Below are 21082 nucleotides of genomic sequence, written 5' to 3'. Positions count from 1 at the left end.
ATTCTTGTTTCTTGACATGAATCATCACTCGCTATATAGTTGAGTTTAAAAAAGAGAAAAAAAGACACATACAACCAAGCATGCAAAAAATAACCCCAAAGCCGGGGAAAGAAAAAAAGAGCCAGCACACACACACACACACAAACAACAGAGTCTAGCTACATGTAGCTATGTAATCTACATTATGGAACAACTCTTGTACCCGCCCCACACCATGCCCAAGTACCCCTCATCCTCATACTCGAGCCCCATCTTCCCCACGCCCACAATCTTGATAGCCTGCTCGCCCTCTGCGTGCCACCACCTCAGCACGCTGCGCTCCTCCTCATACTCCCACTTGCCCCCCGTAACCTCGACCCTCACGTCCCTCTTCGGAAAGTGAAACGGCGGCACAAAGATCTCTGTCGGCGCCTCCTCCTCCGTCGCCCTGCTCGCCGAGATCTTCATCTCGAACGAAGCCTTCGCCAGGTTGAACCCCGCCTCGATCACCGTCCCACACGTGTACACCGGCGACGGCCTCACGAACGCCTCTGCCGCTCTAGACCCAGCCACGATTGCGTCAGGCGCAACCTTCTGCATGTCCTCTGGGTCTGTGCTCATAGTGCTTGTCGACATGACCTTCTTGATGTTATCGCCATCGATCGTTGTAGCGCCATCGACAGCAGCGCCCGCAGAGGACGTCGGCGGCCGGTCGTCGAGGCTGAAGATGCTAAGGTCCTCACCGTTCCAGTTGTCGCCCCACTGGTGATTGTTACCGACGCAGTACGTCCACAGCGTGAAGCCCACCTGCGCTCCCTCGAGTGCAAAGTGGTTGGCGTCCATGGCGCGGATCTGGGAGAGGTAGTCGCCAGTGTTGTAGGCGGCTTTGTCGTCCATGTCGTAGGGGATGCCAATCTCCGTGAAGACACATGGCGTCAGACCGATGTTGTCGAGGCCTTCTTGCTTCATGGATTTGAGCTGGTCACGGAGACAGTTTCTATAAGAGTTAGTTAAGGAGTTTGATGGCGATATTTGGTAATGGGGTTATATATACCGGATAGCGGTCTCGCCGATTTTGACGGCAAAGGTTGGGGACCAGTAACGACCGCGGAGAACGCCTAGGACGTCAACGTTCCAGAGGCGGTTCCACTTCTTTGTCATGAGTGTGATTCCGTCGTAAAAGTGCGGTGCATACACCATCCGTTCATGTGCATCTTCGGTGCCCTTAATATGCGGTGGGATCTCAAATACTGGCGGCTGGCAGAACAGGATTGCCGTCTTATGTACGCTCCTGATGGCCTTCTGGTATTTTCTATAGAAGTCCAAAAAGTACGTCTCTGTGAACCTCTCCGCATCGATCAGCTCGCCGTTCGGCATCTTGCTGAAGTAGTCGTTCTTAAGGATTGTGTCCGTCGCCGGATCCCACACGCCATGCTGAGCCCATACACACTGGCCGAGCTTCCAGTCCGGGTCCCGCTTCCACTCATATCTCGAGTCGTCGTAGCCCGCTGGTAGCCACGCTTGCACTCCCTTGGGGTCAATGAGCGCTGACCCAGTCTTATACGGCCCTGTGCCACCAAAGTCCCACGTATCAATCTCGCACGCCCTTCCCGACCCCGTAAGGATCGCCTGCCACGCCGTCGGCGACGTCCCCTTCTGCAACTTCTGCTGCGTCGGGATCGCATCCAGCTTCTGGTATCCTATCAATCCGCGGTTCGGCTCATTCAGTGACTCATACCCAATGACCGTACAGTCCTCCAGGTCACCCGCATCATGTATACGCTGCGCCAGGTGCTTCACCGCCGCAATAAAATGGTCCTGCAGAAAGTCCTGGATGTTGACGCCATTAATCATACACTTCGGGGCAAAGTCCCGCCCCGCGAACCAAAGCGTAAACATCGTCAGACACGCCAGCCGCTGGTAGTTGGTCGACCATATCATCTTGGGGAACGTTGACGGATCCGGGTATGTATTATGCACCAGGGCCGCCTCTGTGACCTCGAACGCGCGCGGATCCAGCCCCATGGCGTAGATGGTCCACATTGGTGCGCCTGACCCACCCGACCACCTCGACCACACGTCCTGGTGTGGGTCCATAAAAACCATAAAGTCGTACTCTTTCGCCTTACGCAGGACAGCGATAGTGTGTGTAATCCATTCCTCGTCATAGATTCCAGGGCCGCGGGACTCGATGGCCTCCCAGGTGAAGATGTAGCGGATTGTGTTGTAGCCGCAGTTGCGGAGGCGCTGGAAGTGCACGTCGGCCTGTGAGACGGGGAACGGGCGGTCAATGAAGGAGACGTGGTCACCGTCAAAGAACTTATCCGAGATATGGGAGGGGAGGTTAGGGGTTGTGGGGTGTTTGGCGTCTGAGGCGACGTTGATGCCGCGGAGTGTTACTTGGCGGTTCTGGGGGTCTTTGAAGTAGGGCCCGTCGATGGTTAGGAAGGTGGGCATTTTGGTGGGTGTGGTAGTGATGTTTCTTCTTCTTGTTCTTGTAGGGGAGTGGAGGAGGTGGTTCGTGGGCTGAAGTGGTGAATTGTGAGCTTTTGAGAGTGAGACCAGGAGCTCTGATATAGGTACTTACCTTGAGCTTCACAGCAACCTTGCAGCGGAAGCAACTAGACAAAAACAGAGGGCCAAGCGAGCGTGCACGCAAAGCCTTGTACTTGGACAGCAGTGTGATAAAGCTATTCCGAGAATCTCAAATACCGTTGTGTCGTAGAGATCCGTTGGAGAGAAAGCAAAAAGCAGGAGGCTGCTTGTTGTTTTTGTATCGGTAGTTAGATCCTACTTGTTACCAAGCTATCGCATTCCCCCAACCGGTTATTGCGGGCCTTGGCAGCATGCATGATCTGTAGCTGGGTTATGACGAGTGTGGCTAAGGGAAAATCCAATTTAAGTTCAACAATCAGAAAATCGTTCTCTCGTCTTCGTTTTCGTTTTAGTGTTTGCATGAAAATCCTTACAAGAGGCGAACCAATGAATAGTTGCAGATACAAATAGTTGAAAGAAGGGATCGCTGGAGTGTTTGTTTTTGTAACCATAAGCAAATAACCCTAACCCTGTGGTGTTGCTGTGGCTTGTGCAATCATTTGACAGAACCTCAATAAGCTTAATACGAGCCGAACACGAGGCTGGCTTTTGTCTGATGAACGCCTTGTGTTCCGCCGATATTTGTACCCAGCCTACAGGAGGTGGGAGATCTGTTGCCAAACCCACGCCAACGGTAGCGTTTCGAGTGGCTTGTGTGTGCTTCTACTACATGTATGTACTTGAAGAATTTCCATCCAACGTTGGATATACTGCCCTATCTATGGCTCTACAGACACATAAGAAGCACATTACGCGTCCTTCCAATCTCCGGAGGCCATAAAACTCTTAAACTCTTTCTCACCTTGATCGACAGACCAAGGATTCGAGGACTGCAGGAAGTGATATATATCTCTTTAGATCTCCATGCAAATGTCGGGACATCCATTTGTTCTGTATGCAGCCGTTTATCCCAGTAAAGTCCTTACGAGATGGGGAGAGTTAAGCAGAAACCACAGAGGGGATGTTGATACATAGGATCAAAAGAGGGGATGTTGAGCAGCAAAAGACTTACATGATGAGTATCAATCTTCCCTCAAGAGCGTCGCTATCATAGTGGGTATTCTTATCACTATTTCCACCCCCCCGGTTGTGTCATATGGTGTGGCAGAGGGAATTGCCCACTCCATGATATTGACCATAAGGTGTTTGGTATATATTGTGGATACAATGTATGTAACCAACCAATTGTATGTTGTAGCTAACGAGGGGCAGAGTTGAACTCTGCCCCTCCATCGAAGCAAATCACTCCTGTAATGAGCGGCCGCGTCATGAGGGTCGAACGTTATCTGTGTGTAACTAGAGCTCTAGGCTCGATCCCACCCCTTGCTGACTCCTCTAAGCTGCTCGTAGGGGAAGGGCACGGATATAGTAACGCCACTATAGAAGCGTCTCCCCCCACTGTGTAAGGTGGAAGAAGCTCTGTGCGGGTAGGATGTCAACCCTGCGGCACACCTTTCACTTGTGGCCTATCAAACAGCGTGGAAGGTGCCTTGATCCGTCTTAGTGGCCTTGTTGCTGCCCATACTCCTGTGGCGAACTGTGTGTGCAGGGTTGACATCCTACCCGTACAGAGCTTCTTCCACCATATAAGTTTTGCTCTTGTCTCTATCGCCTAAGACATCAAAAACGCTGTCATTTGTTAAATGCCGACTAGTAACTCTGAAACGTTAACGGCCGCAGCTATAATCCCAAGCCGAATCCACAAAAAAATTGAGGATTATGGTTGATACAGAGAAGGAATAACGTCTATTCATTGCCACTACGATGTGCGTAGAGGGAACATGAGATAAAAAAAACCCTCTTGTGAGAGTCACAAAATATCACTCGGTCCGGAACCGCGGCAGCTATCGAGCGTGGCGCTGGGGACGAGAGTAAAGAGAAGTGCTTTGATTGACTATGGTACCGTTCAACACTCTATATAGATCTAGACATATAATATCGTCCGGAAACAGCTAACCTGGATATCCTGGGATACAGTCCGTGAGTGTACGTACATAGCACAGGGGTGTGAGGAAGGAAGTCTTACGACATCTTAGGGCACTGCGGTAGCGGGGTTTGGTTTAGACACATACGTTGCCGGATTTTCCTACACTCGCACAGTCAATAGCACCTGCTCGAAGGCCACAAGTATAGCCCTCAAAGGACAAGGGGATCAAACACGCCATTTAGTTCCTATTTCCCACTTTATGTGTCTATATGTAGTCGACTGAACTCCTGGATCTGCAGTCGAGAAATCGAGTATCTATCAGCCCTCGATCGTAAAGGATTTCTATCGCGTCATTCTAACATCTTTTTCTCAATACTTATACAAGGCAAGTCGGGGTACCAGATAAACGAGAGAAACAATAAATAACTGATAAAAATAGTCCTGAGACCTCGAGTACGCCAGGTATGGATCATGAAAGCCACCAAGCCGCCGAATGGTAATCGGAGACTTTCAGAACCGCTCTCAACCTCCTAATCAAGCATCATCGGCATCCGATACCAGGTATTTCTCACTTATAGGAAGGTCTCAGGGTTTTGATAGGACTGTTTTGAAGCACCATGTTCCACAAATTCCTATCTCGAATGTTTAGTTCGACATGACAAGACAGGTCTCGTCTCGCCCAAGCCCAGTTACCACCAATTGAGTGGTATTTTCACCCTGGACTTCGCAGAATATATGCTAATAGAGACTCTACAGGTGTTATGATAGGCTGTCTTGGGACCTGCATCAATCTGAAAACCTCTCATCAGCAACACAGCTAACCTTTTCAAAGCATCGTCGCTCACAGTATTTGGAGATGCCATCCATCGACCTTCTCCTTTCACCAACAAACCTTCCTCTGCATCCGCTTTGCTTTTGTATCCCACATCTTATGCACCGACCCGTGCTTGCATGATCGCGTATGCGTATGGCACGTGCAGGCCCCAGTGGAGTAGCACATGCTATCCCGTACCTTGTTTTATGTTGTGCATCGTCTTGATTGAGCTCTCTTCCCCTTTCGATCAATTGGTTATCTCAGGATATAGATATGTGGATCGACCTGTTTTTCGTTCGATTTAGTCAGGAATAAACAGAGAGGTAAATAGAAGATTAATTCCTTCTTAGCATCACGAACAAACCCAAAACTGACATGACGATGATCTGTGGATGAAGATTTTATGGCGGTTAAGATGAGAGATGAGATGCCTGCCATCGATTCCCAGTCCGGAAAGGTCAAGGGACGGTAACGGACCAGCCCTAAACTCGGTCACAAGGGATTTTATCTGCAGATAACTAGATCAGTAAACATGACTCGTCGGACGCAGCATGCAGTCCTACTCGACATGAGTGGTTGCCTGGTCGGGATAAGAACACCAATGCCTGCCGGTTGCGAGATGTAAGCAAAAAAGCAAACTGGGGACATGTCAAAGGTTTGAATGTGAGGAGGGAAGGGAAGAGAAGGAAGGGATGGATATATTTTTACTCATCACTTGAAAAATTCAACCTATTGGTTAAGATACTTAGATCAGGAGTCACTCAGGTTGGAAATCCCCCTCATTGTTTCCTGTCAGAATTGATACTTGTAGTTGGCTAAGGCGAGAAGTAGCACAATTCTGATACAAGCCCTGAGCTATCCAGCCTACATGAAAGCTGAACCTGAAACATAGATATCGCATAAGGGCTCTTCCCAGCTGCCGAATTGCGACTCTGTCTACTGAGCAGTCATTGGTAACTCGTCACCAATATCAACATCAACCAATTCCTCACTGGGTCGCCACAAGTGAACCACAACCACAACCACACTATGGATAAAACCATTAATGTGCGATCGAAAGTTATCAGAACAATCTTCGCCAACAAACAATCGAACAGCCAGTGCCGTACTAATTAAAGCATCTCACAACCAAAGGTATATAGATGAATCATCTACAATCTGCAGCTGTAAGAGCCCCTCTCTTTCCCTCCCCTCCATAAACCCCTCACTTTCATCATCTCTGTTGTCTTTCAGTCATATCAGAAGAACCCATAAATAACTCCCCCTAATCCTAGTAACAGCCTTCCCCCTCCCTACAACGATACTTGTCAAAACTCACATTTTCATAAGCAGATCACATGTAGGTACCCTATCCGCTTTCTCCTACGCTTTTTAAGGTACAGGAAAAATTCGTGAAGATTATGTTGGAGCCCGTATACCCGCTGCATCATCCATAACAAAAGAAAATTCAACTGCACCAGAAGTACACGTGTTTTGACATCAAAAGGACCAAGCTACTACTCGCCAAGGAATTACTAGGTATATGTCTTACACATAACCACCAGCTTTACCTGAGACCGTCTTGATAACCTTATTGCCCCAGATTCTGGACGTGAGGGGGTTCGAAAACACAGCACTTTACCAACCGCAGGGGATGTTGTGGGTATTTGAACAAACGGATTCGTGTACCAATCATACTTCTCACTGATTTTTTTTTAAAAAATCCTCGCCTTTATTACACAAAAATATAATGGGTGATGATGCAATGCCATTGTCATCACATCCCATCACTCGGCTTCTGCAGCACTCGCACCTAGTGCGTGATGGTGACTTTACTCGAGTAGATACTTGTGCGATCACGGTGGTAATTGGGTTGTTTCTTTTTTTCATGCACCTTTTGTGTGCCTGACGCACGTTATGTGACTGCCTATCAGCGCCGAAGTACCTGTACTTAGGGTCTCCACATTCAATCACGCGTTCATAACGTGTACCTACCTACGTATGCAATGGTTTTACTTCTAACCAAAAGTAAACTGCCAAATGGGAATTCGGCATTGCAAATCCCTCCTGGTTATGGAGTTTATAATTTCTGTTCGCTTGCTGAATATTAGGTAGTTTACTAATTACATGCAGTTGTCACGCTATCGTCAACATTCATACAACGTTACTTACCATCTAAAGGATTTCAACTTCAAGCCAAAAACGCCGGTTCCAATTTCTGTATTTTCTTTCCTTAACTACAACAAAAAACGTGTCCAAAGCCTCCAACGGTATAAGCAGCATCGGATAAGGGGAGGGGACACTGCTCTGGTAGGAAACCCATAATGATATAAGAGCAAAGCACCACCTTGACTCCTTCCAATGTGAAAGTATATTTCAAAAGTGTGCGAAAAAAAGAAAAAAATCACGATCAGTACCATTCATTTCCAAAAGGGACTCCAAAAAAGGCTGGGGAAAAGAAAAAGGACAAGACACAAAACATGAGGGGGAAAAAAAGGAAATAGTTCATGGTGATGAACAAGCCGAATGGATTGAAGAACTAAGAAGAGCAAATCCCCTCCCCAAACCAAACCAAACCAAGAAAGAAAAAGAACCAGGCAATGATAGACTAGGAAATCGAAAAAAGGACTTAACCCGCGCTTGCAATCAAACAGATAAAGAAATCGCTGAAAACAGAGAAACCCCCGGATCCAGAATCAAAAAAGCCAGATAGGAAATAAGAAAGAGGAGTAAAATAACCTGAGCTATTGGAAATTTAGCTAGGCTGTGTAGTAGTGGAATCGTAAACAGTGTGGTAGATGCCTCAAACGCTTTGCAAGACTCCTGCATCGTTAATCATCTACTCATACCCCTCATAAAAAACACCCAACAGATCATAGCGGACCCGAAACCCCCTATAAAAAAAGACTAGCAGCACCTAACCAAGACAAGGAAAGTCATCAATCATCAAAATATAACCAGGGGAAAATAAGAGCACCATGCCAAAAAAACCACTCCCCATCTTCCCAGCAAAAAAACCCAAGTCCAAACCAAAACAAACCACCCAAAAAGATTGTACTCCCTGCCCAAACATAAAAAAGATAAGAAAAATATTAACAAACCCGAAAATCAACCCTCATCACGACTAAAATTCATAATTCAACGAAGAGGCTGATATCTTCCCCTCTCTTCATCCATTTTCCCGCTCTCAACATCAACAACGTATAATAGCGCGTCAAACGCTGGCCCTGCTGCCCTAGGCGAAGTCGTTGGGGTCTCCTGTGCATTTAGTAGCATGCCAAGTTCCATGCTGTGCCGGCGGTTCGGTGGCTGGCTGGTCATTGGTACCGTGTTTCTGGATGCTATAATGGGCTTTGGAGTTCTCTGGTTGGGGAAATATGTCAGTATTACGACTTAATAAGATAAGGAAAGATATCTTACTGGGTTGTGTTCATCAATCTCCGTCGCGCTCCCTTCGCCCACAATCCCCGGGTTCAGCTCCTCTGCAGGGTTGGTGCTGGGCGTGGTGACACCCTCGCTTCCAGACGAGTCCCCACTTCCAATGGAGTTTTGACGTTTTCGCCCATTCCTGGGGTTGGATTCGTCATAGTTATACACCGAGCTACGCCCAAAGCTACGTTTCCTCGACACACCCACATCCCATCCTACACTAAGCGGCGATGCACCAGCGGCAGTATCTCTACTGTTATACATACTAGTATCCCTCTGTGCCGGAAGCTCCCGCGGGCTGTTGATGCTCATGCTCGCCCACCTGTCGGTCATTGCCGTTGTGTCAGAGGAGGATCTGCTGTGTCCCCTGACAAAGTTTGGCTGGGGCCTTCCAGTGGATCCCTCGTAGAGGGTCATTGGGCGGGCTGCCGAGGAGCGTCGAACACCTACGCGGCGGGTACCCACGAACAATGGATTAGGAGCAAGGGCTGAGGGGGGAGCCGGTGGGGGGTGGCCAAAGATCGATTCGATGGATGGCAAGGTTTGGTTCCCTGGCTGGTTTGTGGGGGATGTGATATATTCTGACGGATTCCCAGATAGGGTGGTACTAGCGAAGGAAGCGGTTGTGGGGGAGATAAGGTCACGTTCGAGCGAGCTACGTTGTTCGCGGTTGATATCTGGATGCCAGGTACGGCGCCGTTTTTGGTATTCTTCTTCATCAATGGAAGAGTCAATTGATTCACGTCTAGATGAAGCATGGGAGCTCTGCATTGGCCACCCAGGTGAGGCGAGCGGTTGTTGGATGCTAGACATCGAGGAGATACGGTTGTGTGAATATGGAGACATCGGATTCCTTGGTTGCTGGGGACCAGGAACTGAGAGCCGACGCTGGCCAGCATTCCGGGCCGGAAAGATGCCAGATACGGATGACATGCCCTGTACAGGAGAACCCAAAGTTGAAGAATTATTAGTGTACTGCCCATATGGGCCTGCAAAATCCCTTCCCAAAGGGCTTCTATGTTCTGTAAAGGTCGCAGATGTGGGAGTGTTGATATTAGATGTAGTCAACATCGGACCAGGCCGTGGCTGGGGGAGCCGCCAAGGGTATTCTTCATTTCGTGAATAACTAACAGCTGAGGCGGGAGATTCTGGTGGTGTTGTATTACGATAACTCTCGAACGAAGAATTAGTAGTACTGTTAGTCTCCGGAGGGCTCTGGGGCAATATAATTGGATCTGGCCTGGTTATAGGCCGGGTTGCGTCACGGCGTGACAAGAGTCCGTTAGTATGGGGTAATGGTGGAGCCTGCGATTGGGCCTGGTCACTAGTGGTTGGGTTTGGGTTACTCTGGGCCCTAGCACGGCCGCCAGGGCCACTCTTCGGGTGGCGTGAGTAACGAGAATTCGAGGAAGCCGCAAGGGAATTTATTGGAATGGGCTCGTCTGCGTGTACGGTCGAGGAGTGCTGTCGGAGATTATCCAACCGGGAGAATGCACGGCCACAGTGACAGTTGAAAGGACGTTCACCGGTGTGTTTTCTGTACACGCAATCGTTATCAATAACAGTTCAAAAAATGACAATCCGATCCGCAACAGAAACCAAAAATCTCTAGAGAACAGAGAGATATCAGGCCATGAACAGCGAGACATAAGTAAGGGGGCGTCATGTGTCAAACAGATCAGACAGTGGGTGCGATGTAAACGCTTGCTCCTAATTCAACAGATCATGGAAACCGTGCTCGTACCTGATATGTCTCGCCAAGTGCTCACTCCTCGTGAAAGACAAGTTGCACTCCCCATAGCCCTTACAAAAGAACTTCTGACCCTTCTTCTTTTTCCTTTTTCCGGTTGAATCGTCTATAGTATCTTCGTCTTCGGGCGGTGACCCAGCCCTCTCTCTTGAAAGCCTCGTTTTTCGGGTTGTCGCACACTCTGTTCTCGGCTGACGACGAGATATATTAGTCGGCGAGTCGGGAGAAACAGCAGCGCCCGAGTTAGTTGCCGGTCGCTGTATACCAGGAGACCCAGTTATTGAAGGTCCAGCAAGACTGGATGTGTAAGCCGCCGAGCGACTCTGTGAAGCTTGTGCGGAGACCGCCGTATGTGATGGGCTAGGCTCGGTCAAAGGCATTTTATTAACAGCTTGAAATGTGGGGAATATAGAAATGGCGATGTCGCTTCCAGTAGTCATCGTAAATACAACGATGGGGGTGAGAAGGGTGGGAGGGAATCGAAAGCAGTAGAGCTCAGGATCCGAGGGGGTGGGGGGGGGGGGGGGAAGATGCAAAGCGAGAAGGTTGTCTTGTCTTGTATTTTTGGTGCCAACTGTTAGTGAAGCGCCGATGCGGCTCGATCCAACAAACAGGGTTGAGAGCCGCCGATTTCCTATCAGAACTTGAACGACCAACGCTGCGCTCACGGACGGTAGAGAGCCTCGCAGCAATATGCTTTGGTCTTATCTCGTGCCCGGTGGCGAAAGAGGGAGTGAGTTGCTGTAAACTAGATGCAAGAGGCACCGGTGTTGTACGTAAAACAGGATGAACTTGATGGGCGACAGATCAAGTGATGCAGGGGGATGCAGTCGCTGCAATCAGAGATTAAACTCGACAGTACGAGTGATCTGAAGGACAAATGTAAGCGGTAGGTAGGTTAGATATATATGTATGGGGGGTGTGGTTGTGGTAAGATATGGTGGGTTAAGTGTGTATGTATGTGGGTAAAGTACATGAATAGGTACTCTAGCTGAGATGTTGGCTTTATCAAGAAGACAACGCGAATAAACCCAGCCAGAGACAGGATAGATAAGTACGTACGTAGACAACTGAAACTCTGGACTTACTACTACTGTGAACTAGAATTTTTCGCCTCCAGCCAAGGTCGACGAAGCACTTTAATCGACAACGGGCGACAGAAAACAGGACGAGTGAACACACACGAGAGAGAGCGAAGAGGATGTATGTCAAAGGGTGAGGGGAAGAGCTGGAAGAGACGAGACTAGACGGGTTCCTGATCGTCGGTGACTGCGTGGAGAGGGGTAGGGTAATAAGCGGTGGCCTGGCGAGACACGCCTGGTCTGTGCTGTTGGTGCTTGGAAAGAGAGGGGGGTGGAGTGGCTAGATGTGACTTTTGATGCGGCAGTACAGGACCATCTATTATTATTATTGTTTTGGTGCTTGAGACTTATGTGTGGGGGTCGACCTGGCCTACTTATAGGCAGGATGTATGTAGAATAGTGGGAGCTCTGTCAGTTTTGGAGAGCACCAATTCGCACCCGGTACCCATAGGAATCTAATAAAGACAAACAATTAACAGCTACTTAGTTTAGGACATGTATATATCCAGTACTTTGAGGAAGAAAAAATGTATGTACGTTTTCTTGACGGTTTGAGACTGTTTGAGCATATGACGGTTTGACTCGGACTTTAGGACTCAGGAGGCAAACCTGGAGTTTTTAGAGCTAAATGTGGTATTCTCGTACATGTAAGTAAGAGAGGTCTACATGTAAGAAGAAAGCAAGGGCATACACTGCACTCTAAGAGGCATACAGGCATACAGGCATACAGGCATACAGGCATTTGAAGGTTCGAGCTGCGTAATAACTGCCAATGGTCTTGTATCAAATAGAGAGCGAGGGCCGCAGGGGGAGAGCAGGGGTGAAGAAGCCCTACAATCGACATACATGTAGCAGTGCAAAAGCAAAACGGACTTGCCTGCTGTATGTATGCATGTACGGAAAGTCATCGAAGAACTCTAAACACCAGGAACAGGAACGAATTTACAAATATGGCAGCAACTCTGTCTAGATCTCCTGTCTATTTTTCTGCCTTACACTTTATGAGCAAAATTAGGTGGTTGGATGGTAGGGACATGGATGTTGTGCGTACTAGCATACACAACTTCAAAAGTGGGCGATATCAACACAAGTAGCGGGGTGGAAGCTGATTACCGATAAAAAAACCCGACGATCACAGGCACATAATTCTCAACAGCTCTTGCGAGGGAGGGAGGGGTGGGCGGGCGCTGGTTCTCAGGAAGCTGTGCTGTCAGGATCTGGAGACCAGTACAGGAACCAGGTACCAAAAATTCCCGTACGCGTATAAGAGTAAGAAAATGAGGCGTTCGTTTAGTAAGCGCAGTCACTTCGCCTCTACAATAGGAATCTAGCCCTGCATGAAAACTCAGGAGTCTGGTTATTGTTCACGATCACGCACCACATGGACTAACCTCGTTTACAAAGAGACTTCTCCGATCTATTAATTTTTCGTACCAATTAATTGCGACCAAATTAACATAACTGCAGTTCGAGCGATATATTCCTAACATAAGACCCGGGCACCACTTCCTCTTGAATATCAGATCAGTCTTGCCTGGTACTCTGTGCATACTACATTTCTTCTCCATTTTCTAGGTGTTTAGAATTGAGATATGGGATAGTAGATAGATGTTAAATATATAGTGCAATGTAGCTAGCACAATGCGCATTAACGTTACAGAAGGCACTTCGAGCGGGTAGTGCTGGTGGTAGCGCACAGCACCTTTCACCAATGGAGAATCTAGACAAGCCTGGTTTTGCCCAAAATATATAAATCATATACAACTATAACATAATTAACTTCTGTCCAAGACTTCAACTCCTAAGACTGATCCGGAGTCTGCAAAACGCCGGGTCAGGTTATTTCGTCCTTCAACGCATCTCAAAATCTTATATGTACCTAAGCACCTACACAATCTGTAGTTAGCATGGGTGATTGAGCGTTTCCCGACCCGCAGATGATGCCATAGCTATCACTAACCCTCCAAATAAAGTTTATCTCTCCAGATGAAAGCTTACCAAACCAGCGGGTACCAATAGCTGTACAGTTATCAGAATACAGCTCAGAAATAGTTTCACGAAATCCGATGACAGGAACTACAGAGGTATGTAGGTACGCGAGTTAAAGATTCCTTTCCTTGTCCAATTGCAGTTGATCTCAGGACCACGATCCTCCGATTAATACGAGTCAGCACCACAGGAGGGCCAATGATACGCCCAACTAAAAAATAAATACCAGCCAAGAGAATTGTTACCCTACCCTCTTCGAACCTTAATATTACATAATTCCGGCTAGTATGCAATATGAGAAGTGAATATGATTGAACCCCGCGAGTCAATGAATTTTACCCCACTACGGGTGAATATCTCTCTGGCGTTAATTTTGAGTGAGCACCTGATTCCCTAAGAAATTGCCCGGGATTCCAGCTAGGTCTTTCCACAATGCATCATAATTACGCTTCAACAGCGTTGAAATCGGTCCAGTATAACTACTAGTCCGCCCGCTCTTAAACACCACCGGTCCAGCAAAGGGCCAAAGATTAGTACAGCAAGTAAGCTAAAGTCAAATGTTTACAAGTGCTAGTTTGTCGACGTCGACAACACCCATCCCATCGACCCATAAACCAGCTGCAGCTAGTTGCGTTTGAACCGTGGCGCAGAAAAAAAAAGGCTACCTTGCCCTGCTGCAGGCAGGTAGGCAGCCTCGGTAAAGAAAAAGCACTCTGAAGATCAGGAAGCCAAAAGAAAAAAAAAGGGTATGTAGCCTGGGGAGAAAAACGAATGAAATTCAAACGTCGTGTGGGTGTGTGGGTATGTGTGAGTGTCACGGGAAGCACCGTTTTTCGGCTGTTTGCGCTAGAAACGGAAGTGACTTGAGGAAAGGATTAAGAAACGGACCTCACTTTGATTGTGTCGCGGAAAACACAACTCGTTGCATCAACCCATGGTAGTTGTTTCGAAAAGACCCTCAAGATACATGTATCTAAATGAGCCACTATAAATTTCAAAGCCAGATACCGTGTCACGGTTTGGTGTTCCACAATCTATGACATTTTTTCAGTTGCGAAACTTATGACCTGACTACAGTAGGTACTGTGGTAAGTATGGCATACTTACCGGACAACAGTCATTTTCTAACAAAACTGCGTGTAGGTACTCCCACCTACTACCACAACCGAACATCCCTGAACCTCTGCATAGCATAGCATAGCATAGCATAGCATAGCATAGCATACATAGGTACCCCAGAGCCGTAGTCACGCATAAAATGCTAGAGTATGTGCTTCTCCCTCCATGTGAACCATGGCCGCCTCACATTGAAACCCGAGCCTCTGGTACAAGATACAAGATACAAGATACGTTTCATACCCCATCGTGCGCGGCGTTCGCTGCATGAATCATACCTACTCATATAAAGTATTGGATGGACACCTTTTATTTTTCTTTTTTTGATTCGGCCCTCAACCAAGGTTGCGCGAATTCTGCTTCTGCTCTCCAGGCTAGATCTGGTTGTGATTGCTGTCCGTCTAAGAGGACAGTTTGAAACTTGGACTTTGTTTATGAATCAAAAGTTAATCATGATAATACCCGGAAACTAAGTTCTTATTCGCGGAGGTTAGAATGTTTCGTTTCTAGCTAAGAGAAGGATATTGTTACATATCGCGGGTTAACTCACTAAACGTCTATGCCTCACAGCCAGATCGAGAAGCCTTAGGTACATGTAGGTACATACCCACAGTATCGATAGACCTGATACACGTTGGCCTGGATAGGCACAAATAGGCGCCTGTGTAGAGCAGATGATTGATACATAATCGGCATCTGCTGTGCTACAGATCCGGATGCAAAAACCCCTGAGCCTCAAAAACTTCAAAAAGAAATAGAAACCACCTCTCCTCTTGAATACATAAAGTAGAAAAGCGGAATTCTGTACTCTAGGAACGGGCATGTATGCCTGTGTCGCAATTCATCTTGCTTGCAGTCTGTTGTGCGCAGGGAAACAATTTTGGAATGAAGGCTGCATTCATGATTTGTAGAGAGGACCTATCTCTAGTTCGTTCGTCCATCGGCCCGACACAAACCCCTGTCCACACATCGAGTAGGCCGTACATGGCCAGCAACAACCACAGCCAGCAGAGATGCATAGGCGGAGGTTCCTGCATTTGGCAAATCAACGATTTTCGGTATCGATTGTGTGTGGCTGGGTTTGGAATTCGCATGCGCGGAGCATGTACGAAGTTGCTGGCCAACTACTGTACCTAATCTGAGGAGGAGAAAGAGAGAGGGGGATAGAGTACCTACTTTACATATGTACCGTGACTTATGGAGGACAACTACGACTCTGAAATTGACTGGATGGACCTGGCTGTAATTTTGAGCGGGGTCACACACCTATGCGGGTGTGGACGACTCTTTATGCGAGGATTTTTAATGTTCGCAGGGAAAGCCGATTGAAGCGCGCCTTGCGAATCATCACATAAAATCTGTATGGTCGCATGGAGTCCGCTTGGTTTTGAACACGAAGAAGAGGAGGTAGAAAGATGCGGCGGGCGTGCAGGGGCAGCCAGTTGGTGGGGTGTAGGTATATAGGTGTGGGGGAATTATGAACAGGGGTTCACATTGGGTCTAGCACGCGAGTTCGTGTGTCAGGGCTAGGGCTTATATTGATGGCTGTATTCCGAAAAAAGGAAAGAAAGTTTGAGGGGAGAAGGAAAAACAAATTCCAAGGCCAGAACGGTCCATATACATACATGGTTACGCCTACTCTACATATTCCCCGGTGCCTCCACCGCTTGTGATTCATGTGGGAGTTCGAGTTATGTACCTTGTTTTAGTATTCCCGGCCCGCAATACAGGACCTGTCACCTTATTAGAGTATTGCATGCAATTCTCTGCGCGAAGCTCGTGAGTATTCACATCCCATCACTCGGAATATCCTTATCGATAGAGACCAGGTGCATGTTCTAGAAAAGCTCGACTTCTTCGGTGAAAGATACCATGATAGTCTAGATAACATCAGCGGATGTTGTTTCTGGGATTGACCTACTCTAAGTTATTAATTCCAAGGCTGACGAAGGCTTATCACTTGAATATTCTTCTCTGCATCAGTGGCTATCAACTCGGACCACGGAAACCATACTCATCGGGAAAGGATCACTGGCCATCACTCGCTTATAACTAAAGTGCAGCTAAGAATTATGTGATTGCACCTGCACGTAATATTCTGACAGCTGTTCCTAGCCGTGACGCAAGAGCTTCAAGAGCGAAGAGAACAGATGTATGTTAAACGGGCTTTCCCCGAGGACTGAGCCTCGACTTTTCAGATAGAAGTGGTTGTTGAAGTGGGGGGGGCCTTGTCGATCAGCGTGTCGATCACCCGTAAACAGGTTTTGGGGTTACCTCCCTCTGTGTGAAGGCATTTCCGGACGTCGTGCAAAAGATTGAAATGGCTTCTGTTAGCTAAGGCCGGTTAAAACCATGGCTATGTATTGACGTCAACAGGGGGGAGGGGGAGTACATGCTCAAATGCGGTCGTTTAGCTGTGACATCTCAGCCGTGTTCCTGGCATTGTAAGCCGAAGGATCGACCCGCATAATATGATTTTCACACGGGCCGTGTTACTTATCACGGCGAGCTTCGGGTATGTATTGTGGACATACGACTCACCTTGTAAGCAAGTAATTATATTGAGCTCCTTCTCTTTCTCACTGTCGTTCCGAAATTCCCCTTTGTATTCGAATTCGCCCCCACGGTGGAATGAACACGTTGCATCATGCACTATCACTCGACTGCGGGTCGACTACCGAGGGACTCGGGTTCTCGGGGGCAGACCAATGAAGGGGTGGTCGTAACAAAAAAGACTAAAGTAATTTCTGTCGATATACATGTAGTAACTACTATCTCAAAACTCCACGATTCCCTTAAGCTTCCGCGTTTTCAAAGTGGCGGTTTGACACGTCATTAAGTATATCCGTGCTCTCAGCTAGATCCGGAGAATTACTCATCACAGGTAAATACTAGTATGGAAGTTAGCTTTTAAGCGTTTATATATGGGGTAAAATGTAGATTTACCCCCTTCGATCTCCAACACCACAGCGTTTGGCCGGAGAAGCACGAACATAAAGAGTCTTCATTCACCCCTAGCTACGGCTGGGTCGACTGTACATGTGTAGGTGCTCCTCCAGGCTTTATAATTTATTCATAACACCTGGCTTCAGGCTTCTCGTAAAATGCGGACCTCTACCACTGTGGCAAGCTTCAAATAATTCAAGCTCTTTGTGAACTAAGATAGCCTTCTAGTTGAATAATCATTTAATTTCACCTGGATGATGTTGAAAAATTGAAGGCCCGTATCCCACCAAGGGATTTTAACTGGACTCAAAATGTCGCATCACAGGCATTATAATTATTTACTCTTAATTATTATATACTTCGGCAAAATCGATTTTCAATTTCTAGACCGGGGTTTGGAGACATACTTATTGCAAAGCCCCTCGGTTCTGTTTGACGTTGGGAATCGTGGAGTAGGGAATTCGTACGGATGACTGATTATTTGTATCTCACCCGTATCCTAGTTTGGAGCTGACTGATCCCTGATGGTTTTCCAGATTGAAACCCAATATTTGGGGCCACGAGTGTCACAATGAGCATATCAAGACATAATTGACGTCAACTCTTACAAAAGGAATCTTATCTGTCTTAATTATCAGCTAAGGTATAATATAAACTCAGTAGGCCACGCGATGAGGTTGTTGATGGCATGGTAAAATCCAGAGTTTTAGAATTCTGGACTCTTTCTTACCCGTGGCTAGATTTAAATGTTGTAATGTGGCGCCTTCCTGAGTTGGTATTGGTTTCATCATGATGTGTCACTCGCGATCGTTGTCACTCATGGCCACTGTTTCCCCCCCTTTTTTTTTCTTTTTCTTTTAATTCATTATCACTCGTGGCCACTCATCGGCATCTTCTTATAGAATTCGTTGCATACATGTCATCTTTTCGTCATTTTATATATCAACCGGCTTAAATGAATACATGACACCATCCCTAGCAACGTCCATCCTCGTCTTCTTCGAAAAATGTCCAGCTTTCTATCAGTCAAAGAGATGAACGGTTCGAGGTCCAAGGATCCAAGGCTCGATTCACCCCCGACACAAAATCCCCATTATTTTCCAGAAGTAGCAGAAGAATATTTTGGCGTTCTTGGGGATCATCGTGAACAACCTAGAAACAATGTTGTCTCCATCTCTCCTCGGCCATCTACGACGCTTTGTTTCCCAGAGACCCATTCTCCCGATATTCAGGATTTTGACACGAAGGACTCATACCCCCCTGCCGGAAAGCTCCCTGACCTCGACTTCATCCCCATGAATGAGGGACCGCTCCTTGGGAGTATCCATACCCGTATTGCCGCCCTTCGCACCTCCTCCGCTGACACCCAGAACCGTTATTCACAAGCCGTCAACACGTCGATCCCGGTGGAACCCGACTGGGGTGGCAGTATGAAAATGTGCAACAAGAACTCCTTGTGGAACTCGACAGGATTTTTCGCGGAGGGGGAGACAGCATCCCAGTTGCTGCGGTATAGAGAGGTAATATAGTCAATTGTGTTCTTGTCCTTGATGTGATATGAGTTTTGCTTACGTTTTGTGATCGCCGTGCAGATGTTTTCTTTTCTATCGCAGCGTCATGCTGAAGCACTCGCTTCGAATTCCTTGGACATGGCTCAGGATCTTATTCGACGTGGGCAAATATCAATAGCTACTATTAGGATCATAGGTCATAGAACCCAGAGCCTCTACAACAACAGTGTGGCACATGGATGTCTTGCTCGCAATTCGAGTGAGGTTAGTATCTGGGGTTGGAAGCCCTGGCGGGAGATGGCTATGGCTGAGAAGATCAGTGAACGGAGGAGGAAAAGGGCCGCCATGGAGCGGGAGAAAATTAGGGAAAAGTCCGTGAGGAGAACCCGGTTCTATACTAAAATTGATGATGAGACTTTATCATTGAGACATCTAGACACCGATTCCCAGCATGAGCTAGATTGTGATGGGTCTTTAGGCGGTGCAGGGTTAAGCCTATGTTCCGAGAACATGGATTACTTTGATGACAGAAATACGTATATCTCACACAGTAGTATAGCTCGGGGGAATTCTAACGGCACCTCATCCTCAAAATCTAGCAAATCTGACCTAGGAAGTGAAGGTTCTACGGGGATCTCATCTCCAGACTTTGGTGACTATCTTCCTGGAGGTGAAGGTCCTTCAACAGATGGGGCCAGAGAACAAGAAGCTAGTTTGGACGTTTCAAAAGACCAAGATGTCCCAGTAGGTTGGAAATGGCTCCCACGAACTGAGCCTGAAATCCAGTGGCATCTGCCAGTATATAATGAGATTAAACCAAATGATTTTGCCCTCCCCCAGAACGACGGATCATCTCCAGGACTAAGGCTCACCCCACAGATATCACCAAAATCAGTCTCCCCATATGTTTCATCTGGATCAGGAAATGAAACATACGAGTCGAGCATACCGACTGCGTCTGATATCTCTACTTCTGTGTCCCTCGACTCTCCAACTTCTTTTGATAGAATACTGTTTGAGCGCAGAAGGAAACCGCCAGGGACCGATTCTAATTCGGACAGTACAGTTGGCGCCTCCAGAGCACGCAACCACCTCAGGAAAATGAAAACTGCATTCAAGTCTATCCCCCTCACAAAGATACATTTCCCCTGGTCTAGCTCGGATGAGGAAAGCGGGGCAGGAGCTGTAGGGTTGAGCGGGGTGCAGACAGACTCCACCGATTCTTCCTTCGCTACTGGCTCGGAACAATCTTGGCCACCGGCCAGCAGCATTCCTCCCGGGTATGGTCTGGTCCCACCTCCTCCCCCACCAAGAGAATTTATGCCCTACGTTGAATCTACTACCCCAGAAACTCGGATACACTCCCCGCACCCCAGACTGATTGACAAGTCGCCACCACACCCCGGCATGAGAATAGACTCGATTGATACCTCTGTTTCTGGCTTTAGTGCTTGGAGAGGAATGTCAATAGCTAGGCACAGAGAGAGTGATCCTTTGACCAGGACAGAGAAGGAGTACCAGGAGCTTTTAGCATTGCTCAATGAGCTAAAACGGGAGCTACGGATGAGGAGGAGAAGGGGAGGCAAGAAAAGTAAAGAAGATAAATAAGCTATGGACCATGGACTGGAGTCAAAATTATCCATGAAAATAAAGAAAAAAATAAAAAGGAGAAAAAAAGCCAGGTTTTATAGGGTAATGATCAGATGGCGTTTCGTAGCGAGGCTAGAATTTGCATGAGTGCCAGGTACTCTAGTCTCCCGGGTGATCAGGGTGTGGATTTTGTATTCGTATTACGGCTATGCACCTTCGGTGCCTTGTACTGAAGTTGCTTACTACCAAGTAGGAATGAAGTTACTACCGGGGTGATCCAGGCTTGCAAAAAATGTTTAGCAAATACATGTGCTCTGATGCCTTGTTACATCTGAGCCCGTGATGAATAACACTGGCATGCTACTATAGTGCTGG

The 21082-nt window shown here is 47.4% G+C and overlaps 3 protein-coding genes across 3 annotated transcripts; 1 reads left to right on the top strand and 2 right to left on the bottom strand.

Moving 5' to 3' along the window:
- Positions 1–177: 177 nt before the first annotated feature.
- Positions 178–2436, bottom strand: H6S33_012909 (uncharacterized protein; the record flags this gene model as incomplete). Its single annotated transcript, XM_044844261.1, has 2 exons — positions 178–976; positions 1034–2436. 2 exons carry the CDS (start codon positions 2434–2436, stop codon positions 178–180), a joined length of 2202 nt encoding a protein of 733 aa, XP_044694618.1.
- A 5996-nt stretch (positions 2437–8432) lies between these two features.
- H6S33_012908 (uncharacterized protein) lies at positions 8433–10913 on the bottom strand (the record flags this gene model as incomplete). Its single annotated transcript, XM_044844258.1, has 3 exons — positions 8433–8657; positions 8715–10260; positions 10468–10913. The coding sequence occupies 3 exons, from the start codon at positions 10911–10913 to the stop codon at positions 8433–8435; spliced, it is 2217 nt and encodes a 738-aa protein (XP_044694617.1).
- A 7700-nt stretch (positions 10914–18613) lies between these two features.
- Positions 18614–20725, top strand: H6S33_012907 (uncharacterized protein; the record flags this gene model as incomplete). The annotated part of the gene is made up of 4 exons (XM_044844257.1): positions 18614–19126; positions 19199–19653; positions 19717–19733; positions 19788–20725. The coding sequence occupies 4 exons, from the start codon at positions 18614–18616 to the stop codon at positions 20723–20725; spliced, it is 1923 nt and encodes a 640-aa protein (XP_044694616.1).
- Between the last annotated feature and the right edge of the window lie 357 nt (positions 20726–21082).

This window comes from Morchella sextelata (genome assembly GCF_020137385.1).
Source record: "Morchella sextelata strain SCLS chromosome Unknown scls_9, whole genome shotgun sequence".
Taxonomy (NCBI): Eukaryota; Fungi; Ascomycota; class Pezizomycetes; order Pezizales; family Morchellaceae; genus Morchella; species Morchella sextelata.
This window is presented reverse-complemented; position numbering and strand designations above follow the sequence as displayed.